The sequence below is a fragment of the Anas platyrhynchos genome, chromosome 13, assembly GCF_047663525.1.
Source record: "Anas platyrhynchos isolate ZD024472 breed Pekin duck chromosome 13, IASCAAS_PekinDuck_T2T, whole genome shotgun sequence".
Taxonomy (NCBI): Eukaryota; Metazoa; Chordata; class Aves; order Anseriformes; family Anatidae; genus Anas; species Anas platyrhynchos.
The window spans coordinates 251,440-271,479 of NC_092599.1; the positions used below are offsets into that span (position 1 = coordinate 251,440).

Consider the following 20,040-nt stretch of genomic DNA (forward strand, 5'->3'; position numbering starts at 1 on the left):
GCCCCAAGATATTTAAGCTGGGTCAGAACACCAATCTGGTTTTCATCATGGTTCTGCAAACAACTAGGCCAGCTCAACCGTGTGTGGGCACTGGGCTCAGAGAGCAGTGACTGACACAGGCACTGCCGTACTATCTCATCAAAGCATGGCCATTGAGGGTCCAAGTCAAATGCCTTGGCATTGTCCAGAGCAAAGCCAGAGTGTATAAATGACTCCGTGGGGAGACTTCATCCCTGCAGTAATGGGATGCCTACGACACAGAGAAGGGAAGGTGATGTGCCACATCAGTAGGCTCTGCATGGGCAATTAGCCACTATTCACAGGCATACTGTTCACTGCTTGCCCCTTCTCAACCCAAATGTTTTTTTCTGTCAGGAGGCACAAAAGGGATGTGAAACCTAAAGTTGTTCAGTTCAAACTGCCTAAGACTAATAATTAACTTCAGCTGTGCTCACATGTGTACTGTGCTAAAAGCTTTTAGGTCTTTATGCTGTTGTGCTTTTGTATTTGCAACCTTCCTAGCACCAGCCTGTTTTTCAGAGTAGAGAGAATGGGGAGGATGAGGTGATGAAGCTATGAGACAAGAGGATTCAATGTGGCAGATTGCCAGGGTTTCCAAATAGCCTCCTGGCCTCTCTCTGCTAAGCAGAGGCTCTCTGCAGGGCCTGGAGTGCAGCCTCTCAAGTGGGAACTGGAAAGGTCCCACACCGCGGGGAGAAAAGATTACCAAAAAGGTGGCAGCATGGCTTTGTTATAATAATCACTTGGATTTTGTTTCAGAAACGGTATGGTTGAGGGACTTGCATCCCCTCTATTCCCTGTTCCCAGAAGTCTGTCTCTGGACACTGTCGTCAATCTCAGAGTTCATTTCCTGGTTAAACAAACAGCAATTAAATAACACAAGACAGGCAACGCCTAGAGACACTGTCTCCAACTTGCCCTAGACAGGTCATGTGACACTGGGGTCCCTGTGTTTTGTCTCTTGGCTAAGACATATTAATCACAAGAGGAATTACAGAGTGCGACAATGTGTGTATGCAAATAGAGAGACAGCTTGGATCGCTGGGGAAGCGGACTCCGTGTCTTGGCTGTGTGGAGCCAGGCTTGTCCACAGAGGATGCGCTGGGCAGCCAGCATCAATCTAGGTGACCCAGAGAGAGACACTCTCCCTTCATTTGCTGTGCTCTACCTGTGTAGAGGAAATGAGAGAGAAAAGAAAACTCAGTGCTTTTGGTGTGTTCCTCCAGCAGTGGGGACAACCAGGAGACTTTGGGAGGGGAAGAGAATGGAATGGGACATCAAGCAACTCAGACACTGCATTATCACTTGTGCCAGGACACCTGCATCCCACGGGAGAGCTGATAGGGAAAAGGGACAGAGAGGAGAAAGTCTGTATTTGCCTTCCACTGGCTTAGATATTTTTTACTGCTTAAATTTGTTGTTATAATGTGAATACGTAACTGTTTATTGATCTGTCAAGCCTAATTTGAGATGTCAACATTTATACTTTTACGAGGGGTCTCAATTAAGCTTTGTGTTTTTTTCCTGACAGTTAGCAGCCCCCTCATGCAGAATTAGTGGAGAAGATGTAAACACCAACTTCCCACCTGTTGCATCAAGGGACTGCATCACATCTCAGCAAGTCCCAGTCTCTCCTGAGTAGGCTTTCAGAAGCAGGATCTGTAAGGAATGGGTTTCCAGAACAGCTGGTCTGGCACACAATGTCACTAACTCTTTCTGCTGAACACATTTCCCCTGAGCCCACTTTAGATCAATGAAGGCTGCTTTTCTTTACTACTGCTAGACTGTTCTAGTTCCCTGCTTCACTACTGCTATGTAAGTCCAACTTTCCATAGTAGATTCCTATCAGTAAATATTTCCACACTCCGTTCATTTCTTATCATGAGTGAGTCATGACATAGGACCAAAATACCCTTATTAGCCACTTGCACCTTACAGCTATATACTTTGCTTCTTTCACAGGTTTCTGTGTCTAATGAGTTGTCTGCCAGTTCTGTAGATGTCACTGAGATTTCAAACAATGTTGCCTGCAGGAGTAATGAACTGTTTGCTTTCTGGAGATGCTTATGACCATTTAATTTAGACATTTTGTTTAGTAAGCAATAAAGTTACTTGCCTTGTTTGCTTCCACAGGTCTCTCAGCAGTTAGAACATTTTGGAATATGAGCATTTTGATAACAAATTCCCATTTCCATTTAATTGAGAGTAGTAAACATGTTAAGAGCCTTTACAGCCATGAAGCTAGCTTATTCAAAGCTAAACATTTTCTGCATCTCTGACAAATGTTGGACTTGTAAAAATCAACAGAAATTTTCTCTTTTTCTTCCATAAGAATACAGTTTTTTCAAACCTTAGCAGCTATTATGTTGTACTATACCATTAGTACTTGAATTACACAAACATGTCCTGGAGTCCTTTCCTGTTATGGAAAGGACTCCAGGAAGCCAAACACGGAACAGCAAAGAATAAAAACCTGGTCCCTATCTTTACTGAAGGAATATGTCAGTTCAAAGTGCTCTCTAACACTGTTTTTCTTCTTGGTGTGAGACATCTCTTAATTCTCTCTGGGTTTTGCTGTTGACAGAAGGAAGGCCAGTCCAGAGCTTACCTCATTGCCCAGGAGCTGATGTCTTCAGAAAAACTGTGAGTTTATTGTTACAAACTGTCTGTTGCTCTCCTAAAACTGAACCTGTGCAATCTACCCTTATTTATTCATCAATGGCAATGAATAAAGTTTGTTTCTTTCCCCAGATATGTGGAGATGCTCCAGCAGTTACATATGGTAAGTAAATCATTTTAATCATTGAAATCTAATTGCTGTCTTAGCTGCAATTTAGGAGACATAAAAACATTGAAGGGACAGAAGTAAATTTGAGGAAGAATGGCTTACTGTGGAGCAGTGCTTTTTGAAGCATTGTAAAGGAATATGTCTGCCACTGATGTGCTCTTGCTGTGGATTCCAAAGTCTAGCATTTCTCATTCATGTGGAAAAGCATTGGCCAACAGCACTTACTGGGGCTCTGAGACTGGTGTAATATGCCGAATAAGCCTAGTTCTGAGAAGGAGATGGTGATAAACAGGGGTAAACCCTAGAAAATTTTGATTTAGAAACATTTATGGATGCAAGTGCCTACTGTTCCCCTCCAGCTGGATGGACTCCAAGCTATTGGTAATCCCTAATAAAAAGAATCCTCATAAAAATTACAGCTCATAGGTTAGTTAAGGAAAAGTGTGCTTGAATGCTAATTTTATCTGCTGCAGCACTCTGATGTTGGCTCAAAGATAAGAGGGAATAAAACCAAATAGTTTTCTTGGCTTGTCCCCAAAATTTGACTACTCTCTGCTCTCCTGCTGGGGAACTCATCCACTTTCTAAGCAGAAAAAATTATTACAGAAAATAATAAGAACTACCCAGATCTTGGCCTGTCAGTCCTGGAATTACAGTTATAAGGCATGTATATAATTGTCTCTGCTTTTATGGTACTTAAGTATCAGGTTTGGATTAGCTGGTTAAAGTATCACGGAAAAGACACTGGTAACAGTTGTGTTATAACTGGGAAAGTTCTTCTATTTCTGCCGATCATCATGTTTACTTGGAAGCACTTCTTTGGTTTTATAGATGTTACAGTCTTGTATATATAGTCCAGAATGCTCCACTGAATCCTCTTTTGCTGGGATTTTGTTGCCATGCCTGCCAGTCCCACTCCAATAGAGTGATCTTACCAGTGTTCTGCATTATTTCCTTAGGTATGAAAGTTAGACAACCAGAAGAGGAGTTAAAATTTTCAAATTAAAATTTTAGATGGGCCTAAAATAAACATTGAATGAATTCAGTGGTTTGCAAGGCCACTCAGAGGTTGTGAAATGTCAGTTTCACTGTCACAGTTCCCATCATCTCAAGTTAGAAAGTTCAGAAAGATCACTATCTTTTTCAGAATGAGATTTTGGGTGCACTATTTTGGTTAATGACTTTTTTTCTGCAGTGGAAAAGTATCCTTCCTCCCTCATCGCCAAATGCATACATTCCTTTAGAAGCTACTGGAGGCTTTTTCCAGCAGAGTCACCAAGAAAGATAAGATTTGATTGCTTCTATGAGTTGGCTTTTTCAATTGTGAGGATGTATGAATGGTACCTTGGTTAGAGGCTGAGGTAGAAGAGACAAACATTTTCATACTCCACAGTTTAGAACAGATCAAAAATCTTTATAGGAATGGGATCAGGGTTTAATTTCTATGTTTTTATCACATACCTATATCCCTAGCATACCCCATCTCTGCTGCTATCGCCTGGTGTACCTGCTATAGTGGCATTCACAAATAACTTGCAGGTCTCTTTCTTGCAATCACATTCAATCTAGAAGGCCACAGTCACAGCAACATTATCTTTCCCAGCCCACCATCTGTTGGATCTTCATGTTCACCTATTGCCCAATGTCATATTCAGGACAGGTAGAGAAACCACTACTGATTTTACAACAAGTAAGTCCCTCAGACTACAAAGATAATATTGCCTACCTGAGGCCTCCCAATACTATCATAGTAGTCACAATGAACTAATTACTCCTTTCTGCATATTTGAATAGCATTAGGAATAATCACATCAGTAGAAAATACCTCTTCGCTGTGAACTCACTGTTGACACAGGTCCCACTGGCAGATGTCACTAGCAGCCACTAGTGACCACACAGTCAACAAACCACTCAAGCTGCAAAACACCATTCATGGCCAGCTAAGACCAAAAGCTTCCATGTCAGCACCTCTCAGCACAGGCAGACATTTCTCTCTGTTCCTCATCACCACCTTTCTCGAGAAAACATTTTCTAAGTGCTCATCTTGAAGTCTTGAGACTCATTTTCTTAAATAAACCCATATGTTGGTGAGAAAGGCAAGGAACTAAACCACACCCTATCTGCTTTCATAAAGGAAAACAGGCTTTTCTTAAGCCTACAACAGGACCAGTTTCCCATCTCATTTCCAGGCTCAGCTGGAGGAGCTATTCGTTCTGCATAACAGGAATCTGGTCATTCAGCAGAGACTTTACTAAATTGATTGATTGCCAAAATGATGACATTTCCATACATCTACTCTGCTATTGAACTGAAAGAGTGGAAACATCGTGTTAGCTCACAAACTTGGTATCAGTTGGTGTGGTAGAAGTGATAATAACCTAAAGGGTTAGCTGTTATTTGCCCTGCTTAAAGGTAATGCAGTTCTTTGGAGCTGGGAGTTAAGAACTCATTCTGGACTGAGCAGATGGGACTGGCTGGGCCTTGCAGTCCAAAGCAGTCCCTGATCTCTTGTTACTCAAGATTTAGTTTTCTGAAGTTAATTAGACTTTGCATTTACTCCATAATCATTTAATCATCAAATTTTGATGTTCATGTCTCCTATTTTTTACCCCAGTATTGTAGTCTGCATTTGTCCTCATTTTAGTGCTTGCTTCTGAACAAAAATGTTGCAGGTTGCTTTCTGATGTTTCACCCATCACCTTGGAGGACCAGGAATCTGGTTTATTTGCTTCCATTCAGCCAGTCTGTTTCCAATTACTTTACTAACTATATACAGAGTAAAGTTAGTGTGACTTAGAATGCCTCAGGATCCCAGTCTGCATGGGATTAAGCATTTGCTAGATAGTGTATCATGTTCATGTTCATTTGTCTTTTGCCTTTGTATGGAACGTTGTTGTTTTTTTTTGTTTGTTTGTTTTGTTCTGTTTTTTTTTTTGTTTTTTTTTTTTTGTGCATAGAACCCCTTAAAGTCATTATTACTTCCCTCCAAAGCATTTAGCAAATTAAGGTACCCAAAAGGGCAGCACTGCACTGAAAGAAAATCTGCCCCAAGTACCTCAGTGTTCAAATGCCTCACTGCTGATTTGCATTTTCTTCATAACAATGGTACACAGTTCTTTCAAACATCAAGACTCGGATTTATGCTTCCTTGGAATTTGGAGATAGTCTGGAATAAAAATGTGAAGGAATATAACGTGCTGGTTCCCTAGTCTTTGCAGCAGTATGGGATCTAGTCCTACACTGGGAATTGCAAGACTCCTGACTGCAAAGTAACTCTCAGGCAATAAAAAAGAACAAAATCATCTTATTTCCCAAGTCATTAACTTAAAATGACCTAAATGCAGATTATCATGAAGTCAGACTCACTGGTTAATCTCTACTTTCAGAATTCTTGTGAGTAGCACATTCTCAAGAACAAAAAATAAACATTATCTGATTCAGGAGCCACTATTACATTAGACAAAATAGAACACCATCTTTCTAAGTATTTACACTCCCAGTGAATGATTGGCTGAGCCTTTTTTACTGCTGTAAATTTCTTGGATGACATTCAAAGTTCTACTGGACCAATCAAGTCATTATTTTCCAATTGAAATGCTTTAGTGAATGGACTGGGCTGAATAAATGAAGGGGTAGTTGGCTGTTAAGCCCTCTGAAGCTATTATAAAAGCCTGAAATACAGTGCCACAAAATAATGGCCTACCCTCACTTACAGTAGGCTGACTTTTTTTCCCATTCATTTATTCATTGTGGCCTTCAGCAACAGTGGGAAAATAATCATGTATCTTCCAGAGAGCTCCTGCAGTGGAACATTGAGCCAAAATAGCTTTCAGATCATCTGTGTATCTCTTAAAAGAAGAGGGAAATCATACTACCTCACTTGGCATAAGGACAATTCCCTGGTAACAAGCCCCATTGATACAGTATTTGCAATGCACATTTTACAGCTTGCCAGTTCTGACACTGATTCATAGAGGATGAATGTGTGCATTTTTCTGCATGTGAGTGTGCGCTGAAGTCAGGATTCCTGACCTAGATTGTACCCTTCAGGGGCAGGATAAGAGACTAATTGTGTCTGCCGTGGTAGTCTGTGTTTTCTGCTGTTCATCTGGCATTGTTTGTTCTGGGCTCAGTAATGAGAAGTTTGGGAAGATCAACTGTTCAGTGCAGATCAAGGGTCACTCATTCTGCTACAGGACATGTGCCACTTTTTAATTCAGGGCTGCCACTTTTTCTTTCATAATTAGGAGAGCAGCTGCTGCCTGTAGTGATGATACATCCATGAGGCAAACTTGGAATCTTGTGCCTGTGTTTAGCTCTACCATGGATACCCTTTTCTCTCCCTTTGAACTTTTCATCCTCCCCTCAAGTGTAATGCCTAGACATCTAAAAGAGACTTGGAGCCTCTGATGTATTGTATCTGTTGAATCCACCTTCATTTTAGAAGTGCGAGTGGCTGTAAAAGTCTGCACAATTTTATGTGATCAATGTAGACTTCAATTATATAGTCTGGGCTGCAGAAGGATTGTCTGTTGTCCTCCCTAGCTCATTCACAAAGGGTCAAAAATACTCACTTCCTAATATTACCAATGCGTTAAAACATCTGCTTGACTTGGGAAGCATTTGCTATTCTAGATATGAAAAGTGATTTCTGGATGCATGCATGTGCCATTATTGTTTGAAAAGTATAGAAGTCCAGATGCTAGGTGGAAGTCGTGGTGTGGGTATGGTAAATATGCTGTGTGCAGCCATGATTTCTGCGGTTAAAGTGTCACTATCCCCACCTGACAACTGAGGCAGAAAAATGCTTATGGTTTTCCATTAACAAATCTGCTTTGTTCACTCCCTTTGTGCATTTTTTCTCAGCTTTGTTCCTTTTGTGGAAACTCACAGATCTCTCCAGCCAGGATTCTCCCTAAAAACTGTGAAAATATCATAGGTGAATTTATTCGCTCATCAGTTTTTTTCAGTTCTTTAGCGGAGCTGAGTTAGAAGCAGGAAAGCTGATACAACCATGATAGCGTTAGAGGTCAGACCTTTGGCTGGTATAAATTTATAGTTTTTCTCTGACAGATGACTGCAAGAATAGCGGATTATTAGGTTCTTCAGAGCACTGTGAGAATCTCCATCCGAATTAAGATTTCTTTCCCTCATTATCAACATCATGAAGACAATTTGGAAGACACTTTCACCCATCTTTTCATGGGTGAAAGTGAGAGAAAAGGGTGTCTACAAACAGGGCGTATATATGAATGCTACCAAGAGTGTGGGACACAGTTTGTGGTGGTTCACTGATGGGTATAACAGGTAGGCACATGGTGCTCTGACTACAGTGAGACCATGCAACAAGGAACAAACAGGTAGAGACTTTGCTTCAGCACCCAAGACTTTGAACATACTACTGCGGGCATTCAGACCTTTTCTAGCCCAGTTACAGTCTAGCAATGTGATCCTTCTAGTTTCAATGAACTGTTTTTGGTCACAGAAATGTTCTTCCTTTCAAGTACTTCTCTTGAACTGTTAAGCATGGCTTTGCTCTACAGTCATCACCGCACCCTATAAATTCATAATTTTATGTCTGGCTCAAGTGCACACCTGATGTTAGGAGCACAGTGCTGAGAGCCTATGAAAAGGAACCTTCAGTCCTGCTGGCAGATGCTGTCTCACCTTCTGCTCTCTGATGCTGTCTCACCTTCTGTAACATTATAATGGGGTTGGACACCCTTCTGTTTTTCTGCCAATGTAAACAATATACAGGAACTAGGATTTCCATTATGATTGGATTAGCAATTTATACACTGCTGCTTCTGTAGACAAACAGATAGGAACAGCAAACAAGGAAATCTAGCACCTGATCAGCATTTCTTGACCAATTTTAACAGCTTTTATTTCAAATGGAGCTCTCTCTTCATCTGCGTCTTTAGCTCAAAATCTTGACTTTCTCTACTCCAATTTACTCACCTTTCTAAACTACATAGTTGCTTTTAGCCTGTTCTAGGTGGGAGACTGAACAACTTTTTACAGTAGGTAGAGACCGTTTTCAGTCGTATCATTTCCTAGCTACCCCTACTAGACAGGTTACAGTAGTCCCTGGGTCCCCAGGGATCCATAGACCATTACTTGAACATTACTGAATTGATCTAACTTGGCCTGTTCTGTTATACACAGAAAAAAAGCAAACATAATCTGGATCCAGACTCAATTACTGTATTGTTAGAATATTTTCAAGTAGAAGTTAAAGAGGACAAGTCACCCATCAGAGCAAATTAAGATAATTTACACATACATACAGGCAGTTTTTTTCTCCTGGGTAAAATACTTGCCTAAAGCAGTAATGTATCCGACAAAACATTAGTTTTGGTTCCTTTGACTAATGTCCTCTGAGGTTAAATATTCTCAGGTTGATAAAAGCTAACTGGGAGCAGGGCTGAAATGCAGAAAGGACTGCAATATGTATCCATCTTGTAAAATGACTTTTGATATGCATACTGAATTGCTACAGCTGATTTGAGCTAAGCACCTAAATAGCAAAGTGAAGTGGCTTTTCCAAAACTATCTTATATTCAACGTGTCCTCTTAACGTTGGCACTGTCAGCATCTCTAAAGTGCCTCATATCCCTTTACTCTACAGTGAGCCTCACCACCTCACAGAGGGTACCACGTTCTACTCTGAGAGCCAGACATGTGCCAGTTAGGCAACACTCAACCTAAAGCATAAGACCTTGTTGAAACAAAACCTGCATTACTCCCTGTCTGATGCCTTTATAACAGTCTCCAGAATATAGCCACCATTTCCAGAAGAGAACAGAAATTCTCCAGAGGCATTCTTGGTGAAAAAAAATGTAACTTGTGTTAGTGATGTGCACAAAGAAAAGGGAAGAAAGAAAAATGTTTTGGGCTGTGGGTTTTGGTCTTCTTTGTTTCACTAAATTATTTGTAGAGTTCATTTCTGGGATGTTAAGGAATTAATTGGTCATTGGATGGCTGTGAAGGATTTATTTATGGGTACTCAAAATATAAAGAAATGTTTTATGTTTCAAAAATGCATCTTCATAGTACAGCTGCTAACCTTCTGTATCACCTAGCCAGCCTGGATAATGCTTTCACATGCATGCTTGAACACCGGTGCGGGAACAGGTGTAAGACAGGAGTAAGCTGTGTAGGCTCATATACGCCTGGGTGAGATTGAGCTCTGTGGCCACTATGTCACAGCCTCAAACTGAATGACTTCAGTTCATGTGTGTCTTCTAAACAATTTTTGACTCAACAGAGAATTATATGAACTTTGTGTTTGGTACCTTCTGTGTTCAAATGTGGCAAATGGGTGACAGACTTGGAGACCTTCAGGTGCCATGACTGATTAGAGTTAGTGGGACCAGAAAGGTAGTTTGCATCCCCCCTTTTTTATAGGGAATGAAGTCTGATGATTAGAGGCTTATTTTCATAGTTATTTTTCATGAATGCTGCAGAATCTGTGAACAACAGTAAGAAAAAAACATGAATACAGAATAGTAACTATGATATGATACATTTAATCTTTATAAAAATATTATATTATACATTAACTCTTATAGAATATTATTCTATTACAGGCTTGTAATATAGTATAATTCGTGCTGGAGGAACCTTACGAGGATTATAATTTTTTTATTAATCATTAGAAGGCTAGCTATCCAAGCAACTGCCATTAAATAATTTGTCTAAGAATTCTTTATGATCAGAGAAGCCAGCAATTAGTGACTAATTAAATCCACTGAGATGCTATGGGGAAGGAGTGTTAATCTTGTTGCACCACTATGATGGAAAATGGATAGACACAGAGTTGTTCAGTTATTTTGGAATAAATGACATTGCTATAACAAAATAGGTTACTTAAGCACATCAGTAGTGAACTTCTGAAAGTATCCAGAAGATGGTTTGACTGGCTTAGATGGCAGGAAAGTATCTAGAGTGTACAGTTGCTGGAATACATAGGTAGCCTCCCTCACACACCAGAAAAAAATGGGAGATAGAATAGCACAATGTTGAGATTATTTGTTGTACTGGGACAAGACACATGGAAATTAGACCTAGGTAATTAGGAAACATAGTAATACTCTTTCAGATATTTTTTTTTGTGATGTTGTTTTATCCAGGATATAGTTAGTCAAAAAGAAAAATATCATAATGATGATTTTTTTAACCTAGTTCTAGTGGCTTTTCAGAAAACAAATGCTTCATCTGTCATAGTTGCTGAAAAACTGCAGCTCATGTGCAACTTTTCTTTTGGCTAGTATCTATTAGATATTCCAGTCATTCCAGTTCATAGTGAGACAGTGTGTGCCTTGCAATTGACAGCATTACAACAGAAAAGACAGGAATGCTGTGACAAGACTAAAAGCTTATCAGGAGCTGGTTCCCATAGGTGAGGGGAGAGGAAGCTTCCAGGAAGCTGCTCAGAGGCCCTTGGGCTCCTTACAGAACTTTTCAGCAGGACCACAGTTATACCAGCCAGATTTGCAGCATGCTGAAATCAGTACAGCTACCTTGATTTAATCAAACTGAAGTGAACCATCTAATGTAAAATTTGGATCCCTGGTGAAACATACTCGGAGCTTCTGAGCTGTTCATACCTGGACATTACCAGGTTTCATGTAAATTGTGTCTTTCAGACTCCTCTCTAATTATACCATGTATGTCTAAACTTCTTAATTGACAGAAGTCAGATTTGTGAGAAATGCTGTGGGAAATCCCAGTACAGCCCAGGGAAACTCAAAAGATTGTCTCTAAAGTTTCAGGGAACAGAGTTTGACTTTTTGGCAATAGGCTTCATGATCACTCGATCCTGACAGAGGATACTCAACCTATCGCATCCTGGTTCAGGGCCAGATAGAAGGAGCTTGGCATCTTTCAATGTGCTGTGTGACCTTAGAGGTTTCATTTTATCAAGCACCGCTTCCTTTCACAGCACATTTGGCCACACCACATACAGTGGGGTAAGAGGCCAGGAAATGGTCTCTGAGTGGAAAAATCTAGCTGCCATTTCTAGTAATTCAACCGGTAGAATCACCTTCTCAGCGATTTTTATGCAGCTGCTTTTTTTTTTTTTTTTTTTTTTTTTTTTTTCTGATGAATTGGCTCCTATGGACAGGCAGAGAATGTTTTAACATATCTTTGGAAAACATTGGTTTCAATAATAACTCACTGTTTACAGAGTAGTGTGTGAAAAAAAAAGTCATTAACAGCACAAATCTGGCCAGACTGGTTGGACACTGAAGCTTTTCTTCACAATAGATTTTGGACTGAAGCAGAGCTGAGCTGCAAACCTGCTGGAAGAACAACTCCTAGAACAACTAGATGACCTTTAAGGTCCCTTCCAACCCAAACTGTTCAATGATTCCTGATGTGATGGCTTTAGCATGAGCAGGATGCCAACCAGGGCTCTAACACTAGCTGCTGTGAGTAGATACTTGGGCTTTATATATGTATGTGGTTAGGATCTACCTGACCCTTCATGAAATCACCAAAAGCATCTTTCGTGGCTTTTTCCATTTTTTTTTTTTTCTTTCAGGTTGCATTGTTAGCGTATTCATAACGGATGGAATATATAGTATATTCCATCATAAACCAAAGTTGGTTGTTTTCTTACGAATGCTATACTCTGCTAAGTCTTGTGATCTGGACTACAGGCCAGATTACACTAAACCACATCATACCTATATGCTCCCTCCTGACTTCAAAGTCAGTCAAAGTCTTATTCAGCCACTAAGTCCCTGTTCAAGTATTTTTAATGCTGAACTTGAAAAAAAAAGTAAAAAAAAAAAAAAGAGAATTGACAGATTTCTTCCCTATGGCTATTAGAACATTTGTCTGTTTAAACACAATATTATGGCAGTTCTCAAGTGGTCATGTTAAAAAACAACCACCAAAACCTCCTCCAAATAAATCGTCTTTTCAAAATGTAGCCACAGAATAATCTTGCATTACAAAAGCCTGACATTAGCTGATACAAGCTTGATCCACATTTGTCACCATGCATCAAAAAACACAGAAAAAAACAACAACACAGATGTATAGAAGTGATGTTAGAATCTTTATCTTCCTGGGGCCTCATTGGCTGTGTTCTGAACTTGTGTGTCTGAGTATTTGATTCAAATCCTTTAGCCTTGGCAGATTTCTGTCATCCCCAGAAAAGCAATCTGCCAACACTACATTCACTGCACAGAAATTTAACACACATTGGAGCTGGCAGACAATCTAGTCAGTGCTAATCATAGAACATAGCTATGGCCAGAAACCTTTAGTTGTTTCAGATGGTTCAGGGGGTTTTGGATGAAACTCATAGTGACAGATGCTCTTAATGCATTGCTGTTAGTGCTGCTGTGATCTGATGGAGGTAGAGCCTTGTGCATAAAGTGTGCAGTTGTACTGACTCTTCTGGCTGACAAAATTATTTAGACCCCTCCTGCTACTTTACTCAGAGCTGCTTTTGTCTGGAGAGTATCTTTTGGGATGATGAGCAGCTGAGATGTGGCTGCAGCTTGCATAGTTACTCTAATGATCTAAGGCAACAAAGTCACAGAAACCATCAACATCATCAGGCTGACAGGATCAGTGATACTAACCTGGCTTCCCCACTTGGCCCCAAGGCCGACAACATTTAAGGTACTTGCTGGAAAAAGCCAACATGTATAGACTGGTTAGCAATAAGAGAGAATGCTGCAGTCCCCTAACCTTTCCTTCACAAACAGAAAGGAAAGGAAGGTCAGATAAGGACAGATAGTATTTTTATAAGGCAGGAAGCTTTGCAACCTCCTAGTTTGCAGCTGCTGTGCCAAAACGAGTCATCAGGAGCTTTCAAATCTCACAGTTAATGTGGCCTCTCTACTGGCCTGGTATTTTGATTATTTACTTGGTTTTTCACTCTTAACTCCTTTTTTCCTCATCTTGTTCAATAAAAACTCTACACACTTCATGGCTTATTGGGATGCAGAAAGATTGGAAAAGGCACTCACAGAACAAGTTTCTGGGCCTTGCTATATGACTGCTCAGTTTCTGCTCTTATCACAAACTGGGAGGCACGTAGGTTTCTAATTGTTCAATTATTGTCATAGAGAAACTGAGATTCAGATGTTTTGCCTGTGGATACCTGACTAGCAGAAATGCAAAATTCAACTGTAAGCCCAGCTGACCTGCCCAACACACTGGCCTGACTCAGTCATCTGTTTGCAATGAATACAGAGAAGAATTAAACCTGTAACAGTGCTGCAGAATCATCCCCAGAAAAATGCAGGATACTATGCCAGTGCTATTCTTGTAGTTTCGCTTTGTAGCAATACTGACAAACCAGGTGTTGAAATTACAGCCACTTAATTTTACCAAATGAAGGCTGCTGCTTTTGAACGCCAGATAGTGCTATGAAGATAAACTATGTGGTTGCAGTGGTCTAGCTTGCGGCAAAGGCAGCCAGAATCTGCCTTTGTTAGCAACAGTTAGGAATACCTCTACAGTGCTGGCGTTTCTGCCTTGAAGTGTTGTGCATTGCCTTAGATCCTACTGCCATGGTTTGCATTGCAGACTTCAGCAAAGTCAGGCAGCTCTAAATGTCTCAGTTCCTCTTGCCACTGCCTGTAAGGAGGGAATGCATCTAGCAGCAGGAGGCAGAGGAAACAGCAGTGGCTGGTAGGAACCTGGAAAGAATCAGGGCATCAGAGTGGCTAAAGTCTCTTGAGGTATATCCAGGTGCCAGCCAGAGCACCTTCACAAGTTTGAAGCTGAGAAGATGGATTGTGTAGGAATCTGGCTTTGACCTGGAAACATTTCAGCATCCAGAGCTCTGGATTAAGGAGACATTAAGCAATGTTTTAGACACACACAAAAAATTGCTGTATGCGCTTGGAATGATTTTCTAATCCCTGTGAATCTAATACAAATTATCCCTGCAGTTTCAGATGGATGCCTTATTCCTCATCTCTAGGTCTAAACTGGGGAAACATTTCACTATGAAGTCTTAAAAAAGTGTGCTACTATTTACTAGACTAGACTAGATTAGACTATGGTAGACTACACTAGACTACACTAGAGTAGAATTCAGTGGGAAGAGACCTACAAATATCATCTACCTACAAAGTCCAACTGCCTGAGCACTTCAAGGCTAACTAAACATTAAAGCATGTTAATGAGGGCATTGTCCAAATGCCTATGTAACACTGACAGGCATGGGACATCAACTGACTTGCTAGGAAGCCTGTTCCAGTGTTGGACCACCCTCATGGTAAAGAAATTTTTCCTCACGTCCAGTCTAAACCTCCCCCAGTGTATCTCTGTGCCATTCCCCATGTGTCCTGTCATCAATGACCAGTGTCTGCCTCTGTGCTTCCCATCCTCAGGGAGTTGCAGAGAGCAAGGAGGTCGCCTCTTGGCCTTCTCCAGACAGCCCAAGCATCCTCAACCTTTCCTCAAAGGACATGCTTTCCTGCGCTTTTACCAGCGTTGTTGCCCTCCTCTGGATGCTTTCAAGGACCTTAACATCTTTTTTAGATTGTGCAGCCCAGAACTGCACGGAATATTCAAGGTGAGGCTGCACCAATGCTAAATATAGTGGGAGAATCGCCTCTTTTGACCAGCTGACTAAGCTGTGTTTAATGCACCTCAAAATGCAGTTTGGCCTTTTGGCTGCCAGGGCACACTGCTGGCTCATGTTGAGTCTGCTGTCAGCTAGAACCCTTTCCAGAGGTGAATACATTTTAATATTGAGGAAATTACTCCTGTGCACACAGGATCAAAGGCATGTCTAAAATGAGGAAAAAAGGTCTCAGTTTCATATGGAAAATTACTTGTTTCATAGCTTAAACTTACTGCTTCTTCCTCCCTTTAAATTTGGATTTGGCGACAAGTGCAGCAATTTTCAACACAAGACATGTAGAAGGTTTTATATATATATATATGTCATGGACCTATAAGGTGAAATCAGATACTCATTCTTCATTTTTTAAAATTATGTTTCTGGTTAAGAAACACTAGAAAATGAGATCAACTACACCCAAAAAAGCAGGGGAAAAAGATGAAGGTAAATAAAAAGATAACAAACTCATTGTATACATAAGGGTCTGATGGCTTGGCCAGGTGAAATGTTAAATTTTGTGTTCACAGCGTTGTGGAATCAGATGAAAATGTGTATGAACTAATGGATGCAATAAAATATATGGTATTATCTCCTTGCTCTACTGAGTACAATCTATAACTTTGGATAGCGTAACGTAGAATTCCTAGAAAGTGGAGTTTAGGGTTCAAGAAATTGCAATAATAATTTCATAGAAGAGATTTTTATGTCTGACTGCCTAATTTCTGTGTTGCTATTCACAGAATTTATATGAAGGTATCATCAAAGTGCTTGGAGAAGATGAACAGGAAGTGGTTGAACTCAAGCAGGGCTTAAGTGAACTCTCTGAGATTTACGAATTACACCAAGAGATCCTGGGAGAGCTGGAAGAAAGAGTTCTTAAATGGTAAGTAAGGAATGGCACAGCCTGACAGCGTTAACATAACCTCTATGACACAGTGTTCCCTTGACACCCCCTCCAGCAACAAGGCTGGTGAGGGTTGTGGTGAATGGAGTTAAATCCGGTTGGAGGCTGGTCACTAGTGGCGTCCCCCAGGGCTCAGTATTGGGGCCAGTCCTCTTTAATATCTTTATTGATGGTCTGGATGAGGGGATCGAGTGCACCCTCTGTAAGTTTGCAGACAACACCAAATTAGGTGCGTGTGTCGTTCTGCTCAAGGGTAGGAAGGCTCTGCAGGAGGATCTGGATAGGCTGGACCGATGGGCTGAGGCCAACTGTATGAGGTTCAGCAAGGCCAAGTGCCGGGTCCTGCACCTGGGGCGCAACAATCCCAAGCAGCGCTACAGGCTGGGAGATGAGTGGCTGGAAAACTGCCTGGCAGAGTATTGGTGAGTATTGGTGGACAGTCGGCTGAATATGAGCCAGCAGTGTGCTCAGGTGGCCGAGAAGGCCAACAGCATCCTGGCTTGTATAAGAAGCAGTGTGGCCATCAGGTCTAGGGAAGTGATTGTCCCCCTGTACTCGGCTCTGGTGAGGCCGCACCTCAAGTACTGTGTTCAGTTTTGGGCCCCTCACTACAAGAAGGACATGGAGGTGCTCGAGCGAGTCCAGAGAAGGGCAACAAAGCTGGTGAGGGCTCTGAGGAACCTGCTTTGGCAGGGGGGTTGGACCTTATGATCTTTCGAGGTCCCTTCCAACCTCTACAGTTCTGTGATTCTGTGATTCTGGAGAACAAGTCCTAAGAGGAGCGGCTGAGGGAGCTGGATTTGTTCAGCCTGGAGAAAAGGAGGCTCAGGGGCGACCTTATTGCTCTCTATAAGTACATTAAAGGAGGCTGTAGCGAGGTGGGGGTTGGTCTATTCTCTCATGTGCCTGGTGACAGGATGAGGGGGAATAGGCTAAAGTTGTGCCAGGGAAGATTTAGGTTGTGTATTAGGAAAAACTTCTTTACTGAAAGGGTTGTGAGGCATTGGAATGGGCTGCCCAGGGAAGTGGTGGAGTCACCATCCCTAGAGGTATTTAAAAGACGTTTAGATGTAGAGCTTAGTGATATGGTTTAGTGGAGGACTTGTTAGTGTTAGGTCATAAGTTGGATAAGGTGATCTTGGAGGTCTCTTCCAACCTAAATGATTCTGTGATTCTGCGATATGCTTCATAAATAATTCAGTACTGTGCTGCTGGGTGCTGAGGCAGCCAATGGCAGGTTGGTGCTGAGCAGGGTGCAATGAAGAAGGAATGAAGATACAATATTACAACTGAAGACATGATGCTATCCTCCACAATCAGTGCTCAAAGCCCTGCAGCAGCTGAAAGGTCTGTTCAGAGAAGCAGAAGCTGTGTCCAGAAAGTAGACAGCCTGCGTGCTACAGACACATATGTCTGTCATGGCACTAGCACAGCCAAAAGATTGACACCTCAAGGTGCCTGTTCTACAGCAGCCCATTTTGTTGTCCAGTGTGTTTGGGAAGTATTTCCTACTTCCTGCCATTTAACCTAGGCTTTAGCTGCACGATGTACCTGGCCACTGTGGGTCTGATGAATAGAACTGCTGCAATGAGAAAGAAGCAGAGCTTTTCTTTAATTTTTGTTTGCGTTTGTTTTTTGTTTTTTGTTTTTTTTTTTTTCTTTCTGTGGCCCTAGGGAGGAACACCAGAAAGTTGCTGATGTTTTTCTCTCCAGAAAATCAAGGCTGAATCACCACACAGCTTATATTATACAGTTTGATAGGAATTTGGCTTTGCTAGATGAAACTTGCCATAAATATTCCCAACTGGCTACCATCATTCAGGAGTTTGAGGTAAGGCCCTTCTGTTTTTTTAGCTGCAATGACGTATAGCTGTACCACAGGACTTACTCAAGGCATTTTTTCTGCAATTCCACCAGTGTTCTCAGAGGGTAGAATGGGAGAATAGCTCTCCTCACACATCCTGCTGATAGAAATGAAGTAAGATGTTCACATGTGCATGATGTGCTTCTGTGTCTGCATCTGTTCCCCACGCTCCCCTGTGATACAGAATATATGTTTGTGAGTCCACAGATCCATGAATATATTTTGTTGAAATATATGCAGATAGTGGAATAGTTTCTCATTCATATATTTAACATTTCAGTCCATCTGAGGGTGGGTTAATAACTGTTATTGTTACTGTGTCTCCTTATCTATTCTTCTTTCACTGCATTTTCCATCTTTTCTTTTGTGCTGGGTCTGGCCAGGATGAATGTTAGGGTTAGGCTGCGTGAGTGCTTATCTGCTGGCTGGGGTCAACCCACAGCATCTTTAGAATTGCATTTCTCTGCATTTTTAAATGCCTGTTACTGCTTCCTCTGTTTACAGAGGATCTTGTGACAGGCAGCCAATTGAACTGCAGAGGAAGACACCACCTCCACTAGCCAAATACAAGGTTCTATTCCTTCAGACCTCCCTGAATGGTCTGTAACCTTTTGGCTTGTACTGCTAAGCAAGAAACATATTTTCCAGTTGTGGTAACTTAACTCATCCCTGTTGAGTGACTGAAAAACACCATCAAAATGCAACTGACAGAAACTGAAGCCACAATTCCTGATAGCATTTTAAGATATTGGCAATGTGGATGGTCCACATCATTTCAAAAGTGTAAAGCCATAAGTGGATGGAAAGTTCAATGGGGCTATATTAATACTGTTGAGCTAAAACGGTCAAAGAAATGCTGCTTTAATGTTTATCCAGAATCCATTTTTCTTATTATCTTTATCTGGTCAAAGAAATAACAATTACTTGGGTGTAAGAGGGTCTGCAGGATAAGTTAGTGATTGGACCTTAAGGGTTATTTAGAGTACCAGCTCTAAGGAGTATGGATTGTGTTTTTCTCTGCAGCACATGTGAAACGTTAAGGATAACAATTGATTTCAAAAGACATTTGGAAGTCAGCATTTACAAACAGATACCTTGTAGTCACCACATTAATTTCCTGTTAGCACGTGAGGGTAGCTCTGATGGCTCATACTGCTATGAACATGAGCTTGTCAAACGCAGGTTTTCTACTGATGATCAGTATTCCTAGCATCCCTCCTGGTCACGTCTGTGGACTTCTGTCTTAAATATCAACCCTAAAAACTGTCTCTTATATCTAAGAAAGCAGTTAGAGCTTCACCTATGATGAGATCATCAGGATTTTAATCTAGAATAAGTGAGCTCTGTTACTTCTTGACCTTTTGCATGCACACACTCACAAATTTGGGTTAGGTGTCTATCAGACCTTTTCTATTTAGCATTTTTAAAAACATGGCCACTATTAGCTTCCTAGTCTAACAAAAAAGAATTTAGGTCCTCATCTTGCTTCTGTTACCTTTGAATTGAGTATGGGGGCTGGGAATGCTCAGCACTACCCTGAATGCACATTTAGTAAGAGCAGTCAGTCAGTTAGAGGAGTAATACAGTAACATGAAACATCTTTTCTGCCTGAGAAAATACTGTTTCTTCCCAGACTTCCTTTAAACAGTTAAGATTCCTATTCCCCCTTTTGTCCTGTCTCCCTTCACAAGTGGCAAACACTGCAGAAGTTTTGGTTGATGAGCATTGAAACCCTGTGAGACTTGACTGGCTTTCAGACTCAGACCTCATAAAGAACCAGCTGTGTTTTGTGCCATTCCGCTCAGGTCCTGGCAAGCTTCTGCTTCTTGGTGCCTCTGGAGATGGAGGCTTTTAAGGAC

General features: G+C 41.2%; 1 protein-coding gene across 3 annotated transcripts in view; it reads left to right on the forward strand.

The window, feature by feature from the left end:
• The window catches only part of FGD5 (FYVE, RhoGEF and PH domain containing 5), a 101,242-nt gene that overhangs the window by 42,519 nt on the left and 38,683 nt on the right, over positions 1-20,040 (forward strand). For all 3 annotated transcript variants that reach the window (XM_072044560.1, XM_027467797.3, XM_027467800.3), the window contains exons 4-7: positions 2,606-2,664; positions 2,773-2,803; positions 16,154-16,296; positions 17,992-18,148. In XM_072044560.1, coding sequence (XP_071900661.1) covers positions 2,606-2,664; positions 2,773-2,803; positions 16,154-16,296; positions 17,992-18,148 — 390 coding nt within the window. The remainder of the gene's footprint in view (positions 1-2,605; positions 2,665-2,772; positions 2,804-16,153; positions 16,297-17,991; positions 18,149-20,040) is intronic.